The following is a 13,930-nucleotide window of genomic DNA, read 5'->3' as shown; positions in this document are numbered from 1 at the left end:
CCTCCGCCCCCATGGAAGGTCTGAGAGTTGTTCCCCAAACAAAGGGAAAAGACATGAAAAAAATGGAAAAGAGAGTGCCGTCAGGAAGTAAACGACTTTTGGATCTTGGTGATACCACAAGTGATTGGGAAGAACCTTAATGTCCCCCATTTTATGTGAAGACAGCTTATGTAATTGCCCATCTCCTCTGGCTACAAACCCTTCCCTACCCTCCTCTGCAGCCTGCCGCTTCCCAGTGACTAAGCCCTAGGGGCTCAAGGATGAGTTAGACATTGTCTCTGCTCTCGATACCATACAATGGCTGTTGTCTTATAGTGAGAGTTATGTAGTCCTAAAGGATTATGTTTTCTGTGTATTTTCTAGTATACGAGCCGTCAGAAAATGAAGGGATAGAAAGTTCAGGTAAGCTTTTTCTCTAAACAGGTGTTTCCTACAAGTCAGCCCCACCCCCCTTATATTTATCGAATCTCAGATAACTTGTAGAACAAAGACAGATGTGGTAAGAAATACATTTTCGGGGCGCCTGGGTGGCTCAGTCCGTTAAGCGTCTGACTTCAGCTCAGGTCATGATCTCACAGCTCATGGGTTTGAGCCCCATGTCAGGCTCTAGGCTGACAGCTCAGACCCTGGAGGCTGCTTCCGATTCGGTGTCTCCCTCTTTCTCTGCCCCTCCCCCACTCATGCTCTGTCTGTCTGTTTCTCTCTCTCTCAAAAATAAATAAACCTTTAAAAATTTTAAAAAAGAAATATATTTTCAAGTCTCCAAGGGAGTAATTGGATATTGCCAATATATTTGTTTCCTATTTATGGCAAGTTTTATGTCATCAGGAATGATATTAGCCTATTTGGTATATTCTTCTAATGTAATTTAGGGATTAAAGTTGATATGCTAATATAAATACTTGTGAGTCTCTCTATATAAGAAGCCCCATTTTAAAATTAGCCAAATTTAGGTATCTGAGTAGAAATAAGCTAATTTAGGGATGTAGTGTGAGTTAATGTAAAATGTGTGTTTGTGTTTTTTTTTAAGATAACGCTGTGGAAGATTCAAATGTAATTTTAGAAGGTAAGTTTTATAGAGATCGCTTTACTTTTTGTATTAAAATTACGTTCATGTATTCAACAAGTGTGCCTTGAACACTTGGCTGTCTATGTGGTGCTCGGGGCTAGGAGGACCAGCCTGAAAATGGACAGAATTTCTATTTTCTGGGGTTGGCATTCTGGTGGTCAAACGTGATAAAGTAGGCAAAGGTTATGAAAAGTGCAACAACAGAGATAAAAAAAACAGGATAGCACAATAGAAAATGAGGAGGGTTAGTCTAAATAGGGGAGGTGATTTGTTCGGAAGGGGTTAGCCTTGGGCAGGGATGGGTTGAAAGTTGGGTCCTTTATGTTGCTGTACAGCTGGACAGACTCTTTTTGCAAGTGAAGGGATTGTTTCTGAAAAAGTAGAATTGATGCATATATTACATGGTGGTGCCTTGACACCAGCTAGAGTCACAGAGATTCCAACAGTTCGCAAAGTTCCTTCACGTATGTTATTTCAGTTCCTTACAGTGGACACTGAGGAGGAGGTGGGATAAATATCTTTGTGCTTTTTTAATAAGTGAAGGGCTGACATGGGAGGGAGGTCAGTGGCTGGCTCCACGTCAGGCTGGACGTCGCTAAGCTGGTATTTGACCTAGACGTGGGGCCTGTAGTAGACTCTGGAGTCCATGGGCTTGAACGGCAGGAAGTTGCCACCGGGAACATGTAACGGGGAATTTTTACAAGTTACTCTTAGAATTCATTCGTGAGCCACTGATTGTCAGTTTTCAGATGAAATGTTACTGCACTTGAGCTTGGTTAGGCAGCATCTCTAATAGTACAGTTGACTGAAATGGGAGAAGATAGGGAGGGGTGGAGGCAACGTGGAGATACGAGACTTGCCCTCGTTGTTCACCCACCTGCTGTGGAGGCACTGCGTACACGCCAATTCATCTCCACGTGGCAGGCTGGGTTCCCTTCAGATTTGCTCCTCCCTCCGATTACTCTGTTCTCTCTGAAGGATATAGCCGAGTCTGGTTTTTATTCAGTTAGAATCAGCAAATGGAAACCCCACATCCCTAGGAAGAACTTTATCCATCCCACCCCACATATATTGTTTTATACAGGAGACAAAACATCACAATATGCATCTTGGCCCTGCCGTTCCTGTATTAAAAGTACAGTCTTTCCTGAGACGTTTCAGGCATTTTGATAAACCAGGAGAGGACATGGCTGGGACTGCGAAGGGAGTTCCTTCTGGGGGTAGTGGGGCTCTGGACTGTGCACCTCTACCCCAGCCTGTAGTTTCTGTGCTCCTGTGGAACCTGAATGGACAGAGAATGAACCCATCATCTTGGAACTCCTGGGTGGCTCGGTCGGTTAAGCGTCTGACTTCGGCCCAGGTCATAATCTCACAGTTTATGGGTTCAAGTCCTGTGCTGGGCTCTGTGCTGACAGCTCACAGCCTGGAGCCTGCTTCGGATTCTGTTTCTCCCTCTCTCTCTGCCCCTCTCCTGCTCATGCTCTGTCTCTCTCTCAAAAGTAAATAAACATTAAAAAAAAAAAATAAAAAGAATGAACTCATCATCTTCACACACCCACCAACCTTCTCTTTACTCCTCTTCCCTAACTTGGCTGAATGCATCAATATATACTTGCATTCCCAAACCAGAAATGTGAGTGTCATCATTGACACTCCTTCCATTTCTGTAGCTAATCCCAAGTCCTGTTGAATGGGCTTCTCAAATCCATTCTTTTCTCTGTGGCTTTAGTGATGTAGTTCAGCCCTCATCACCTTCCTGGACAATAAGTGGTAGCCCTTCTAGCCCATCTTCTCACTTCCACATTTGTCCCCTTCAGATCTCTCTGTCATGATGCCATTAGGGTGATCTACTCAAAAGTACAGGTTTGGCTATATCAACCCTGTGCCTAAACCCTCTTTTCTTCCCCATCTGTGTCAGTAAGGGTACTTCCTGTTACAGGTAACAGAAAACTAAACTTGAATTGGCTTAAGCATTAAAGAGACAGGTGACAGGTCAGTTGTGAACTTCGAGAACGTAGTGAGGAATTTGGATTATATTCCAAGTACAGTAGGAATCTGGGGAAATACTTAAATGAGGTGTGACATAATGTGACTTATGTTTTAAAGAATTACTTCCACTCCTAGTTAATTGAATGGATGGAACAAGCACCAGAGCAGGAACCACTGTGTTAGGAAATGATTGGGTACCAATCTGGGAGGTGATCATGGTGGCCTGGAGTAATGTCCCAGCAGTGGAAATGGAAGGGAAAGTGGAGAATTTGAGACGTATTTTTGAATCACAACTGATGGAACTTTCTGATGACTGTGAAGGAAAGAGGAATAAAGGGAGCCTTTGGTTTGGTTTGAAAAACTGTTGGATGATGGGACCATCTACTGAGAAGAAAACTAGGATATAGAAGAAATTGGTGTAGGGGAGGAAATCAAGGCTTCATAGTGGACATTTTAAGTTGAGGAATGATGTAAGATTCCCAGATGGAGATATCAAGGAGGGGGTTGGATATGCCAATCTGAACTGGATGGGCGAGAACGTGAGACTGATGATATAGGTGTTTGGGAGCCGTCATCACGAAGATGGTACTAACTCCATGAAAACTGATAAAATTTTGTAAGTGAGTATAGAGAGAGTAGACAAGCAATCCCAGGACTGAGTTCCAGGGAATCCCAACATTTTGAGGTTTGATGGAGCATGAACAACCAGCGAGACCTGAGGAAAATCATTAGAAAAGAATGTTAAAGAGCAGAAAGGGAATATGTTTCATGCTATTGCCATTGGAATTTGGGGACTGACAAGTATCAATTGCATTTGGGAATATAGAGATTATTGGTGATTATAGATAAAGCTATTTGAGTAAACGGATGGGAGTTGAAAGCCATACTGGAGTGGGTTTAAAAAGTCCTGGAATAAAGAAAGAAAATCAGGTTATGCTGGTGTAATTAGTTAGGTATTTCCTTTTTCAAAATCCTCTCATTACATCATTACCCAAATAGATTTCAGGTCATTTGTTTGTAATTTGTACATTTGTTAAATGTACATTTTTTCAGAATAAAATTGGTTGAAAATTTAATTTATCTTGCAATATTAAGGCTTTCATAGTATAACATCAGTGATGGAAATAACAGTGGAAGCTCTTAATGCTTTGTGCTGCACACAATTTTTTTAAACGTAAAATGACAAGTAAAAGAAATTCAGAGAGAGAAAGAATATAGTGCTAATATATCTCAGACTTACTAAGAATGAAATCAGTAGGCAAACCTTAACAAGCTAGTCACGACATGGAAAGCTAGTAAACACTCCTAGTACTGCCACTGAAACAAAGAAATATGCCAGAATATTAACAGTGATTAGGGGGAATAGGTGAAATTTTTTTTCCCTTTTTTCCTTTTATGTAAAGTATTTCCAAATCTGCCATTTGGTCATGCATTCTTCTTAAAATTAGAAGATAAATAATGTAAGAAGAAAAATGATTAAAATAGATGCATAAATACATGAGTTTCAGAAAAAGCTATTAAAAATTCTTCCTTTTGACCCAAGTCTGTTACAAGTCTTCAGCAGCAAAAGGAAAGCTGATATAATCTTATCTCTAGATTAAGGTAATGATCGGTGAGTTGTTAGATATGAAGATCTTAGTACATGATGTAATTTTATAGAATGAAGCAGATCAATGTATGATTGTACCGTTAGATGATAAGGTCTACAGTCTCTTTAGTTGCAGGTGGGTTGAAGCAGCCAGGAAAAAGGCAAGATGTTAAAAAAAAAGTCATATCCACATTTTTGGCTAGTCTTAGGATATGTTAACTTGAATATTCTTTTTCAAAACCTTTATTAAAGATAGTGATTGACTTTTAGGTTTCTGTTTCAACTCCTTCATGTTGTTTCATTCACATTACAATTAGGGTTATGTATTAAAAACTTCTTAACAAGATGCTCTGAATGTCTTTCCTCAGCTTTCTTTTCAAGTCTGATGCAAAATTGTGACAAAAACCTAGGTTTGAGTTCATATCTCCTTTGCCCGGGCAGTGAGTTTTGAGGTTCGTCAGTTGGGCAGATAATGTAGAGCCTGCCTTGCAGAACACTGGCAGAGTATACGACGTTTTGCAAAGTTATAGCTAATGCTTCTTTGTTGTAACAGCCTGAAAACCTGATGTTTTTTGTGATAATTGCAATCGAATCACAAAAATGTCTGTAAAAATAATCACTGTAACTTAACACTGGTCAGCAATATGTAATGGATTGTGATCTCATTATTTATTGTAGAAGCACATGTGCCCCCTGCCGAAGAACAACAGGAAGTACCACCAGGTAGGACATTTTGTTAGATGTGTTGCCTTTTTCCTTTTCTGTTTAATTTAAAATGGACTGTTGATATTCACAGTAGCTGCATGAAACCAGTCTGTGTGAAGAGTAAAACTCCTGAAAGAAGGTTTAATTATCCCAAATTTAAAATTGTCTGTGTTTTGATCAGTTGAGCCAAAGTAAGGGAAATGCATGTTAGAATCAGTCTAGTTCATGTTTCTTGAGCTGGGATATGAGGAGTATTAATGATCTGCCATTGTAGTCGGTAGCAGTCATAGTAATAGGTGGGGTGGAGTTGTTGTTGTTGGGTTTTTTTTTTTTCTTTGACAGGCTAATTGATGGAGGATATGGAATCAGAATTGCCTTTAAGATGAAAGTTTAATAGTGCATAACCTTGTGACTTTCCTCTTGTTTCCCATCCCCCATTTCCTTGAGAGCATCTCTGTGTCCCCAGGGCAATCCCGGCTGCCCAGGCCGTGTCAGTTCCCAAAGTCCTCTTTTATAGCCAACTGCGTTAACCCATTTCTGTAGTCTTCCCTCCCTTCTGCCACATGCCCCTCTCGTCAGCAGGGAATTTAGAGAATGGGAACAGCATTTCAACCAAGGCCTGTGCTTTCAAATGCATGTTAGAGATGACATTAACTCTACCTGCAATCGGAAATTAATGTACAAGCCTCCTGTTCTCAGAGTGGGAAAAACATGTTTGGTTAAGAGACGGAATTTCCAGGACCTCTTTCCCAAGGGTCTGTCTTCTTGTTTCTGTGTTTTATTTCCATTTTCTTTCTTTTTGTGTCATTTATTGGTTGAATTTTTGCTCCTATTTTTTACATTAGGCTTAATGTGAATTTTATAGCAATGGTGTGTATTACCATTATCGATTTTGGTAGAAGTAATTATAACTGCCAGAATCTATGGAATTGTAAATTTCAAGGAAAAAAAAAAGAACTTTTCTAATCAAAGAATATATTTAGTTAATACCCCAGCTCATCTTTGCTTATTTAACGACTGGGATGTTTTGGGTTTGGACAGTTGTCATACCACATGTATTTATAATAGTATGTGCAAATGCTGAAGGGAATTGAGTTGTTGGTATTATAATGTGAATGAGAATAGAAATTCACAGAGAAGTCGGCCTTTTAAGTGATGACTACTGGGCAGGTGTGTGTATTTTGTGTTCAGGAAAGGTGCACAGAGCAGGGAGAGTTGATGTTTCTATCCACTTTTGTAATTTCCTCCTTATTGTTGAGTGATGCCTCACGGAGTGCCTTGTTTCTGTCTTGATGAGGCAGAGCAGGGTTACCGAATTAGCATTATGATTACTGTTCATGCCTTGAAAGAAAATTGTTTTATAAGTATTTTTAAAAATAGTGAGTTTTTACAACATTGGCTTTTTTCCTAGTTACACTTCATATTTTTTTAATATTGACCTGCCTTTAGCAAAGATATAAAAGGTAATACCATTTTAGGGCCAGAAATGTCTGTGCTTTTATTTCCATGTTTTATAAGCTAAGCCCAAGAATTTCCTTGGAAAATACATATAAAATCCACGTGGTTGGGGTGCAGGAATCAGGTGCTTTTTTAGATGAGATATTTACCATTTAACAACGGAAGCACATAAAAATGAAGATTTGATTAATAGGCACACTTTCTGACCTACAGTAAGCTCCCAATAAATGGTGACCTTGGCTATTTTTGTTTAGTAATAATTAGCCTGATCTTCGAGGTGGATCAAGAGAGGTAAAGTCTGGAAAGACCCACTCAAGAGGTTGTAACCTGTAATTTGGTGTCATAAAAATTTGATTGACCCACTGCCCAGTTGCAGTTTGACCTTGCCAAAAGACACTGTGAGCCCAAGAGTTAACAATAGTGATTTTTAATGATTGCACTTGGTTTGCCTGTTTCCCATTATTTTCATAGCCTTACTTTATATTACAACTTCTTTTATTCAATCTTACAAAAGAAATAATAGTTAAAACTCTATATTCATGATCTTTTTATAGAATAAGCTGACTGCTTTTGTAAGGGTTTAATTATCTGTGTGATTACAGAAACTGCAGGAACACTGATCATAGGGCCTGTCTCCTAACTTTTCAATTCTCCTTACCTTCTAATCTTTAAAATCTGTTATTCAGTGGAAACTTTAATTCAGGACCCTCTGCAACATGGTAGTGATTTGTTCACTTTTTCCTGGCCCTTAGACTTGGGCTGATGATTCCTTTGCCTTCCCTGATCATTCTAAGACTAAGTTCTACTGTCTTCATATTGCTTGTTAAAAATTCACAATCACGTATTTATTTATTTAAAATTTTTTTTAATATTTATTTATTTTCGAGAAACAGAGACAGGCACAAGCAGGGGAGGGGCAGAGGGCGAGGGAGACGCAGAAGCCGAAGCAGGCTCCAGGCTCTGAGCTGTCAACACAGAGCCCGACGTGGGGCTTGAACCCATGAACTGTGAGATCATGACCTAAGCCGAAGTTGGACGCTCTAATTACATTAATTAACTCATTTAATACCTTCTGTAGCCTAAATATAGACATGCTATTATTTGCATTTTACAGATGAGAAAACTGAGACACAGCAAGGCAGGTCGAGATCCGAGAGCTGACAGGTGGTACCTGTAGAGCTGAGGCTGCTCCTTGCGTGCTGGCTCCCAAGTTCACACTCTCGGCCGCTGTGCCCTAGAGGTTTTACATAAGGGAAGGCCTGAGAGCTGATGAGTTCTGAGAGCTGTTGTGATGTGGTAGAACTAAAGATACGTATTCTTCAGCATCCTTCTCCTTATATATATTAGTACTTCAGTTAGGACCTGGGAGTGTTGAAGATAAGGATTTGATGTCGAAAAGCCAGTTGTCCAGTAGTTGGAATTTTGGCACTTTTTGTTTATATTTGTAAGTTTATAAGTGCTTTGCTATCAACAAGGATGTAAAAAGTCCTAAGGATCGATCATTCTGATTCTAGAAGTCCATCATTTTGAATACCAGATGTTTTTAAAACATTGTTTTTGTAACCCTTACTCCTTCAGTAAGTTTCACCTTTCTCTTCAAACTCAGATTTGTACTTGAAATCATGTAGCATGTGATTCTAGCAATATGACAGAATAAATATGCATAGTACAATTTGATGCATTTATGAAGGAATCGCTTATAAAATTCATCAGAGTACAATTTCCTGCCCAACAGTACTTGAAGCCTGTTTCACTAACCGGTTCCATTAACAATTTTTTTCTGTCCTACCATGCCAAGAAAAAAAAAAGTTAATATTATGTTTTATGATGATAGTCATGTTATTGAAAATGGAGATGAGTGAGTATTGGTGTTTCTTCTGCTCCTGTGTCTCCAAAAATGGAGCTAACACTTGTAACTCATCCCAGTGTGGACTGGCCTAGCAGTGGGGATGGTTTCACTCCACTGCATCTGTACCGACTTTCACTCTTGCCTCCTCTGGTCACCCAGCATTTTCTAACATGATCAGTGAGACACATAACCAGCTTTAGTGTGGCAGCACTAGAGGTCTTAGCTTATGTTCATAAGTCCCTAACATGAGGGGCGCCTGGGCGGCTCAGTCTGTTAAGTGTCCGACCTTGGCTCAGGTCATGATTTCAGTTTGTGAGTTCGAGCCCCACATCGGGCTGTCTGCTGTCACCACAGAGCCTGTTTCAGATCCTCTGTCCCTCCGCCACTTACACTCTCTCTCTCTCTCAAAAATAAACACTAAAGAATTTCTTAAGAAATAAGTACCTAATATAAATGTTATTGTTACAGATTTCACCATTTATGCAAGAAATGCATACTGAGCAATTACAAAGGTACAGGTTCTGCCCTGGGTGAAGAAGGTACTCGAACAATACAGTGCCTGCCCCGTAGTGGTTCACAGTCCTACAAGTGTACAGCTGAGTAAAACAACCGCTGTGATGTCAATAATTCCCCAGACAGGCATACAGGGCAGCACACAGAAGGAGGGATAACTAACCCAACTTTGGGGGCAAGGGTGCAGAAAGTGAGGCAGGCCTCCCACGTGTCATCACGCTGGCGCTGAGTTTCGAGGTGCTGTTAGAAGAGCCAGGAGCTGGCAGGAGGGGAGCAGAGGAGGCAAGTGCTTACAGAACAGGGACGAAGACAGTGCGCCATAATATATAGGTGTAATAAGCCAAGTGGGAAAATGGGCAGGCGTCACCTCCTGGAGTGTCATACATGATGTTTAAAAATTAGAATCTGGGCCTAACAGTGGCAGGAGGCCGCTGAAAAATTCTAAGCAGAAGAGTCACATGGTCAAATCCAGATGTGAAAAAAGCAGTCCAGTGAGGAGGTGGGTGACTAGGCAGGGGGCAGGTGTACCGACTGGCTGGAGGCCGGAAGCTTCAGCTACCGTGGAAGTGTTGCGGGATTTTCCGCAATGCCTGGTATTCGTTGTCTCACCGCTTCAAAGAATGAAGAGGTGGACACAGAATGAACAGCAGGCAAAAGTTTATTAGAGTATAAGATCAGAAAGGAAGAATAGTATGAAAAAGCTCTCTTTACAGAGAGGCAGGATTTGAAAGTGAACGCCGGGCAGCTATAGGCAAGTGTCCTTGTTTTATCAGGTTCTGGCCAGCCCTCTCTTCCTCCCCTCCTTGTTCCTTCTCAGTTTCTACACTTATTGATAACTCAGGGTGCTGGGTGTCCATTCCTGATTGGCTCGTTTCCATTGTATGAGGGGTCTACGGCCATATTATTCCTTGTGGGTCATACATTCTATGGTCTCCTACTTATCTTTAGTCAGGTCTTTTGTCCAATTCCTGAGGGAACCCGAAGGGGAGTAGGTGGGGTCTGTTACAGTCTTACAGGAACCTTACGCTTGAGGAGGTTTGCTACAGTCAGAAACTCCCATCATTGTTTCAGAATACGTGTTTTTCCCCACCCTGGGACCTCAGGTCCTATGCTTTCTCTCTCCACCTATTTTTCCTATCTTTTCCCTATCATAGCAGGGCTGGAGAGGCAGGATCGACCCCTGAGCATTGGAATTGGAAATAATTTGCAGGAAAGAGGGCTGATTGAGGGGAAGAGTCGAGGATGATTCCCGTGTTCCTGACCTGAGTGAATGAATGATCAGCCTTTCATGGACCTATAGGAGAAGGAGAAATGGAGAGAAAGAGGAGGTGACTGGCCTGGTGTGAGACATACTGGGTGTGCAGCTCAGCGAACCACTTCTGAGCAGAGTTGTCTTTAAATATTTAGGAGCATAAAAATATTTAAAAAAAAAAAAAAAAAAGGGGCGCCTGGGTGGCGCAGTCGGTTAAGCGTCCGACTTCAGCCAGGTCACGATCTCGCGGTCCGTGAGTTCGAGCCCCGCGTCGGGCTCTGGGCTGATGGCTCGGAGCCTGGAGCCTGTTTCCGATTCTGTGTCTCCCTCTCTCTCTGCCCCTCCCCGTTCATGCTCTGTCTCTCTCTGTCCCAAAAATAAATAAAAAAACGTTGAAAAAAATATTAAAAAAAAAAAAATAAATAAATATTTAGGAGCATATAATTAGGGCATTCTGGATATTGTTGTAACTGGGCTTTTAGTTTATTTGCCTTTAAAAATTTTTTTTTTATTTGTTTAAGTAATCTCTACACCCAACGTGGGGCTTGAACTCATTACCCTGAGATCAAAGGCCGTGTGTGCCTCCAACTGAGCCAGCCAGGAGCTCCAGTTTATTTGCCTTTTTATCAGTACTCATCATTATACTTTGAACAGCTTCCCACAAGCTCAGGTTTTTTGATTGCACAGGCTACAGATACGCTTATTCCTCTTACAATCAAGCTAGTTGATAAATTCTGAGACACCCTAAAGTCAAACTCCTTTTTAGAAACATTTTCTGCTGAGGTATAATTAACACACAGAGACATGCTCCCTCGTTGAGCATAAAGTTTGATGCACTTGTACATGGGATACCCTCCTGTACCCACTACTCTGAACGCTTCTGGCCCCCCAGAAATCTCTCCCTGCCCCCTCCCAGTAACATCCCCACCAGCAGTAACTATTCTGATCTGGATCACCATTGACTGGTTTGCTTGCTCTTGAATTTAATTAAATAAAAAACATTAGTAAACACACACAAATACGTATATACTTTTTTGGTGACTTTGTTTTGTGGCTCAGCATCGTGTATGAGTTTCTTCCACTTTGTAATGTATAATAATTTGGTTTTATCCGTTACTATCTACTGTAAGTACACTACATTAAAAAAAATACGTTCTACATTGATGGCTGTTGTGAATGTTTCCAGTTTCTGGCTGTCACGAAGAAAGCTTCTATGAATAATCTTGTACTTGTGTTTTGTGCATAAACACTCATTTCTGTTGGATATATGAAAGTATACATATAATTTCTAGTTACTTCACTTTAGCACCAAACAATTCTGCTTATATAAAAATTTCTGGATACACACACACACACGTGCGCACGTGTGTAAACACACTTATGTAGGTAGGTAGATAGGAAGGGAGGAAGGAAGGATCATAACCCAGATTTAGAAATTCTGTCGCAATTTGGCTGGGCCTGTATATACACCGTCTTCTTTTCTACTCAAATTATAACAGCTCTAAAACTGTGATAGTAAAGTCAACCAGATACTAAAGTGTGGAATGAGAAAATATTTGTAAAAAATTGGACAAGAATGCCTTTTACTTTTTTTAAAATACTGCATACTTTTTAAAAATCCATCATTCATATTGTTTGTAACATTAAAAGCTGACATAAAATGATTAAAGAAATGTATTTTAACTGCAACTTACAGTATCCAGTTGCTCCTTGAAAATCTCTCCTGTATTCGTTTTTCAAATACCATATGCTAGATTTTTTTTCCTCTATCACATTTCTTTTTAATACAGTGAAAACACTGGCGGGAGAAAGAGATTTAATGCTTGTGTTTCTCAAAAGATTGAAATTCTTAAATTCAGTTGTAATTCTCAGATGGCTCTAAGAAGCTTAAATTCGCAGCAGCAGCTTTGCAAGTAATTCCCAGGGACTTCTCTGGGTAGTTAATCACTCTGTTTAACAAGTTGCCCTTAAAAACAACAACTTGCAAAAAGGCATTTACTTCTGTCGGTGGGGTTTTTTTTTGTTTTTTTTTTAAGTGGAATGAAATGAAGCAGTTTCACAGTCTGTGTCTAGTTGGTCCTTTAATTTAGATTTCCCCTTATTTTTACAGATACTTAAAGCTTCAGAAAGACTGCCCCCACTACCCACAGGAGGACCAGCCTAACCATACGCTCCAAAAGATGGCTGTGATAGATCTTGTGACGTAATTACTGAGCAGACCAAGATCTTTGGGAATGAATGAACACTAAAGATGTTTTCAGTCGATCATAGTCCACTGGCATTTTAGTGTATTCTTTTTTTTTAGAAACAAATTACATGTGATGTTACATTCCTGCATGTGCATTTTTGATAGCATTAGTGGATCCTTTGGATTTCTTTTCCTTTTCTTTTCATGACAAAGCTTTTAGTCTTACCTACATTTATGTGTGTTTTTCAGACAGCAGTTAATTGTACTGATGATGTAGCAGCAATTGCCTTGGCACAGTTTATATATAGATATATATATATATAGATATATATATATCTATATATATATATATCTATATATATATATATGTTACTAGTAATTACCACTAACTGTTGGGCTGACCTGTGTAACCGCATACACGTGATTTCCAAGCCGTGAAGAGTGCCCCATGCTCTGAGAAACACTAGTAGAGGTCACCATTCGCTGTAAAGATTTGGGTTGTGTATCTCTGCACTGATCTCCTCGTAGGACTTTTCTACCATTAGCTTTGAGTATTCAGGGTAAAACTCAAATTTTGAGATTCTTATAGCTGTCAGCTCATGGATTAGCAAAGTTTAATATTTCAGTGAAAGTCTTAAATTATCATGATTAATTTATTTTTCAGATAGAGGGGGGACATCTAAAATTCCTAGCTGGGACGTAGGCAAAAGGAATGGCCTGGTATATAATGCAAAAAATGCTGTTTGGCACCTCGGGTCCATCATATGATAGCTGTAGTCCAGTCAGTATTGGTTTAAATATTAGAAAATCTGTATCAGTTACTGGTGCACGTCTTAAAGGTTGCTTTGCCTTTGGCTAATTAAGTAATGCCCTCACGACACTGAAGACCACACAGTGATCTTGCTAAAGAATAACGCCCCTACATGGGTTGATTTAGGATGTGTGAAAAACACTCACAGAGCCACATGCCTGCTGCTGTTTGCAATGTATGAGCCTTTTTTCTCTTCTATCCTGAAGAGTTTCTTCTATTTTTGATGTGCTTTATTTTGGCTCAGAAATAGTTGCTGTGATGAAAATACTCATTTGTTAGAAAAGAAGTCAGTGACATCATTTAAAAGGACCATGAGCTGTTAAAAAAAAAAAAAAAAAAGCCATAAGAAGTCATTTCATTTCCATGTCAGGGAAAGCTTGATTATGTTAACATTGTCTTAAGATAAGGTGACTTTTTTTTTTTCCTGCTTTTAGGGCTACAATCAAAGAGATTTTATATTTATATCATTATAGATCATAGTTACAATGTAGTGAGTTATGCATGCTGA

At 39.9% G+C, this 13,930-nt stretch overlaps 1 protein-coding gene across 1 annotated transcript in view; it reads left to right on the top strand.

The window, feature by feature from the left end:
• Nucleotides 1–13,930, top strand: part of ASPH (aspartate beta-hydroxylase) — a 225,241-nt gene that overhangs the window by 90,291 nt on the left and 121,020 nt on the right. Inside the window, exons 11-13 of the mRNA XM_042924217.1 lie at nucleotides 364–402; nucleotides 1,031–1,066; nucleotides 5,325–5,369. Coding sequence (XP_042780151.1) covers nucleotides 364–402; nucleotides 1,031–1,066; nucleotides 5,325–5,369 — 120 coding nt within the window. The remainder of the gene's footprint in view (nucleotides 1–363; nucleotides 403–1,030; nucleotides 1,067–5,324; nucleotides 5,370–13,930) is intronic.

Source organism: Panthera leo, chromosome F2 (assembly GCF_018350215.1).
Source record: "Panthera leo isolate Ple1 chromosome F2, P.leo_Ple1_pat1.1, whole genome shotgun sequence".
Classification (NCBI taxonomy): Eukaryota; Metazoa; Chordata; class Mammalia; order Carnivora; family Felidae; genus Panthera; species Panthera leo.
The sequence above is the reverse complement of the archived record's forward strand: the minus strand, read 5'-3'. Positions and strand labels throughout refer to the sequence as shown.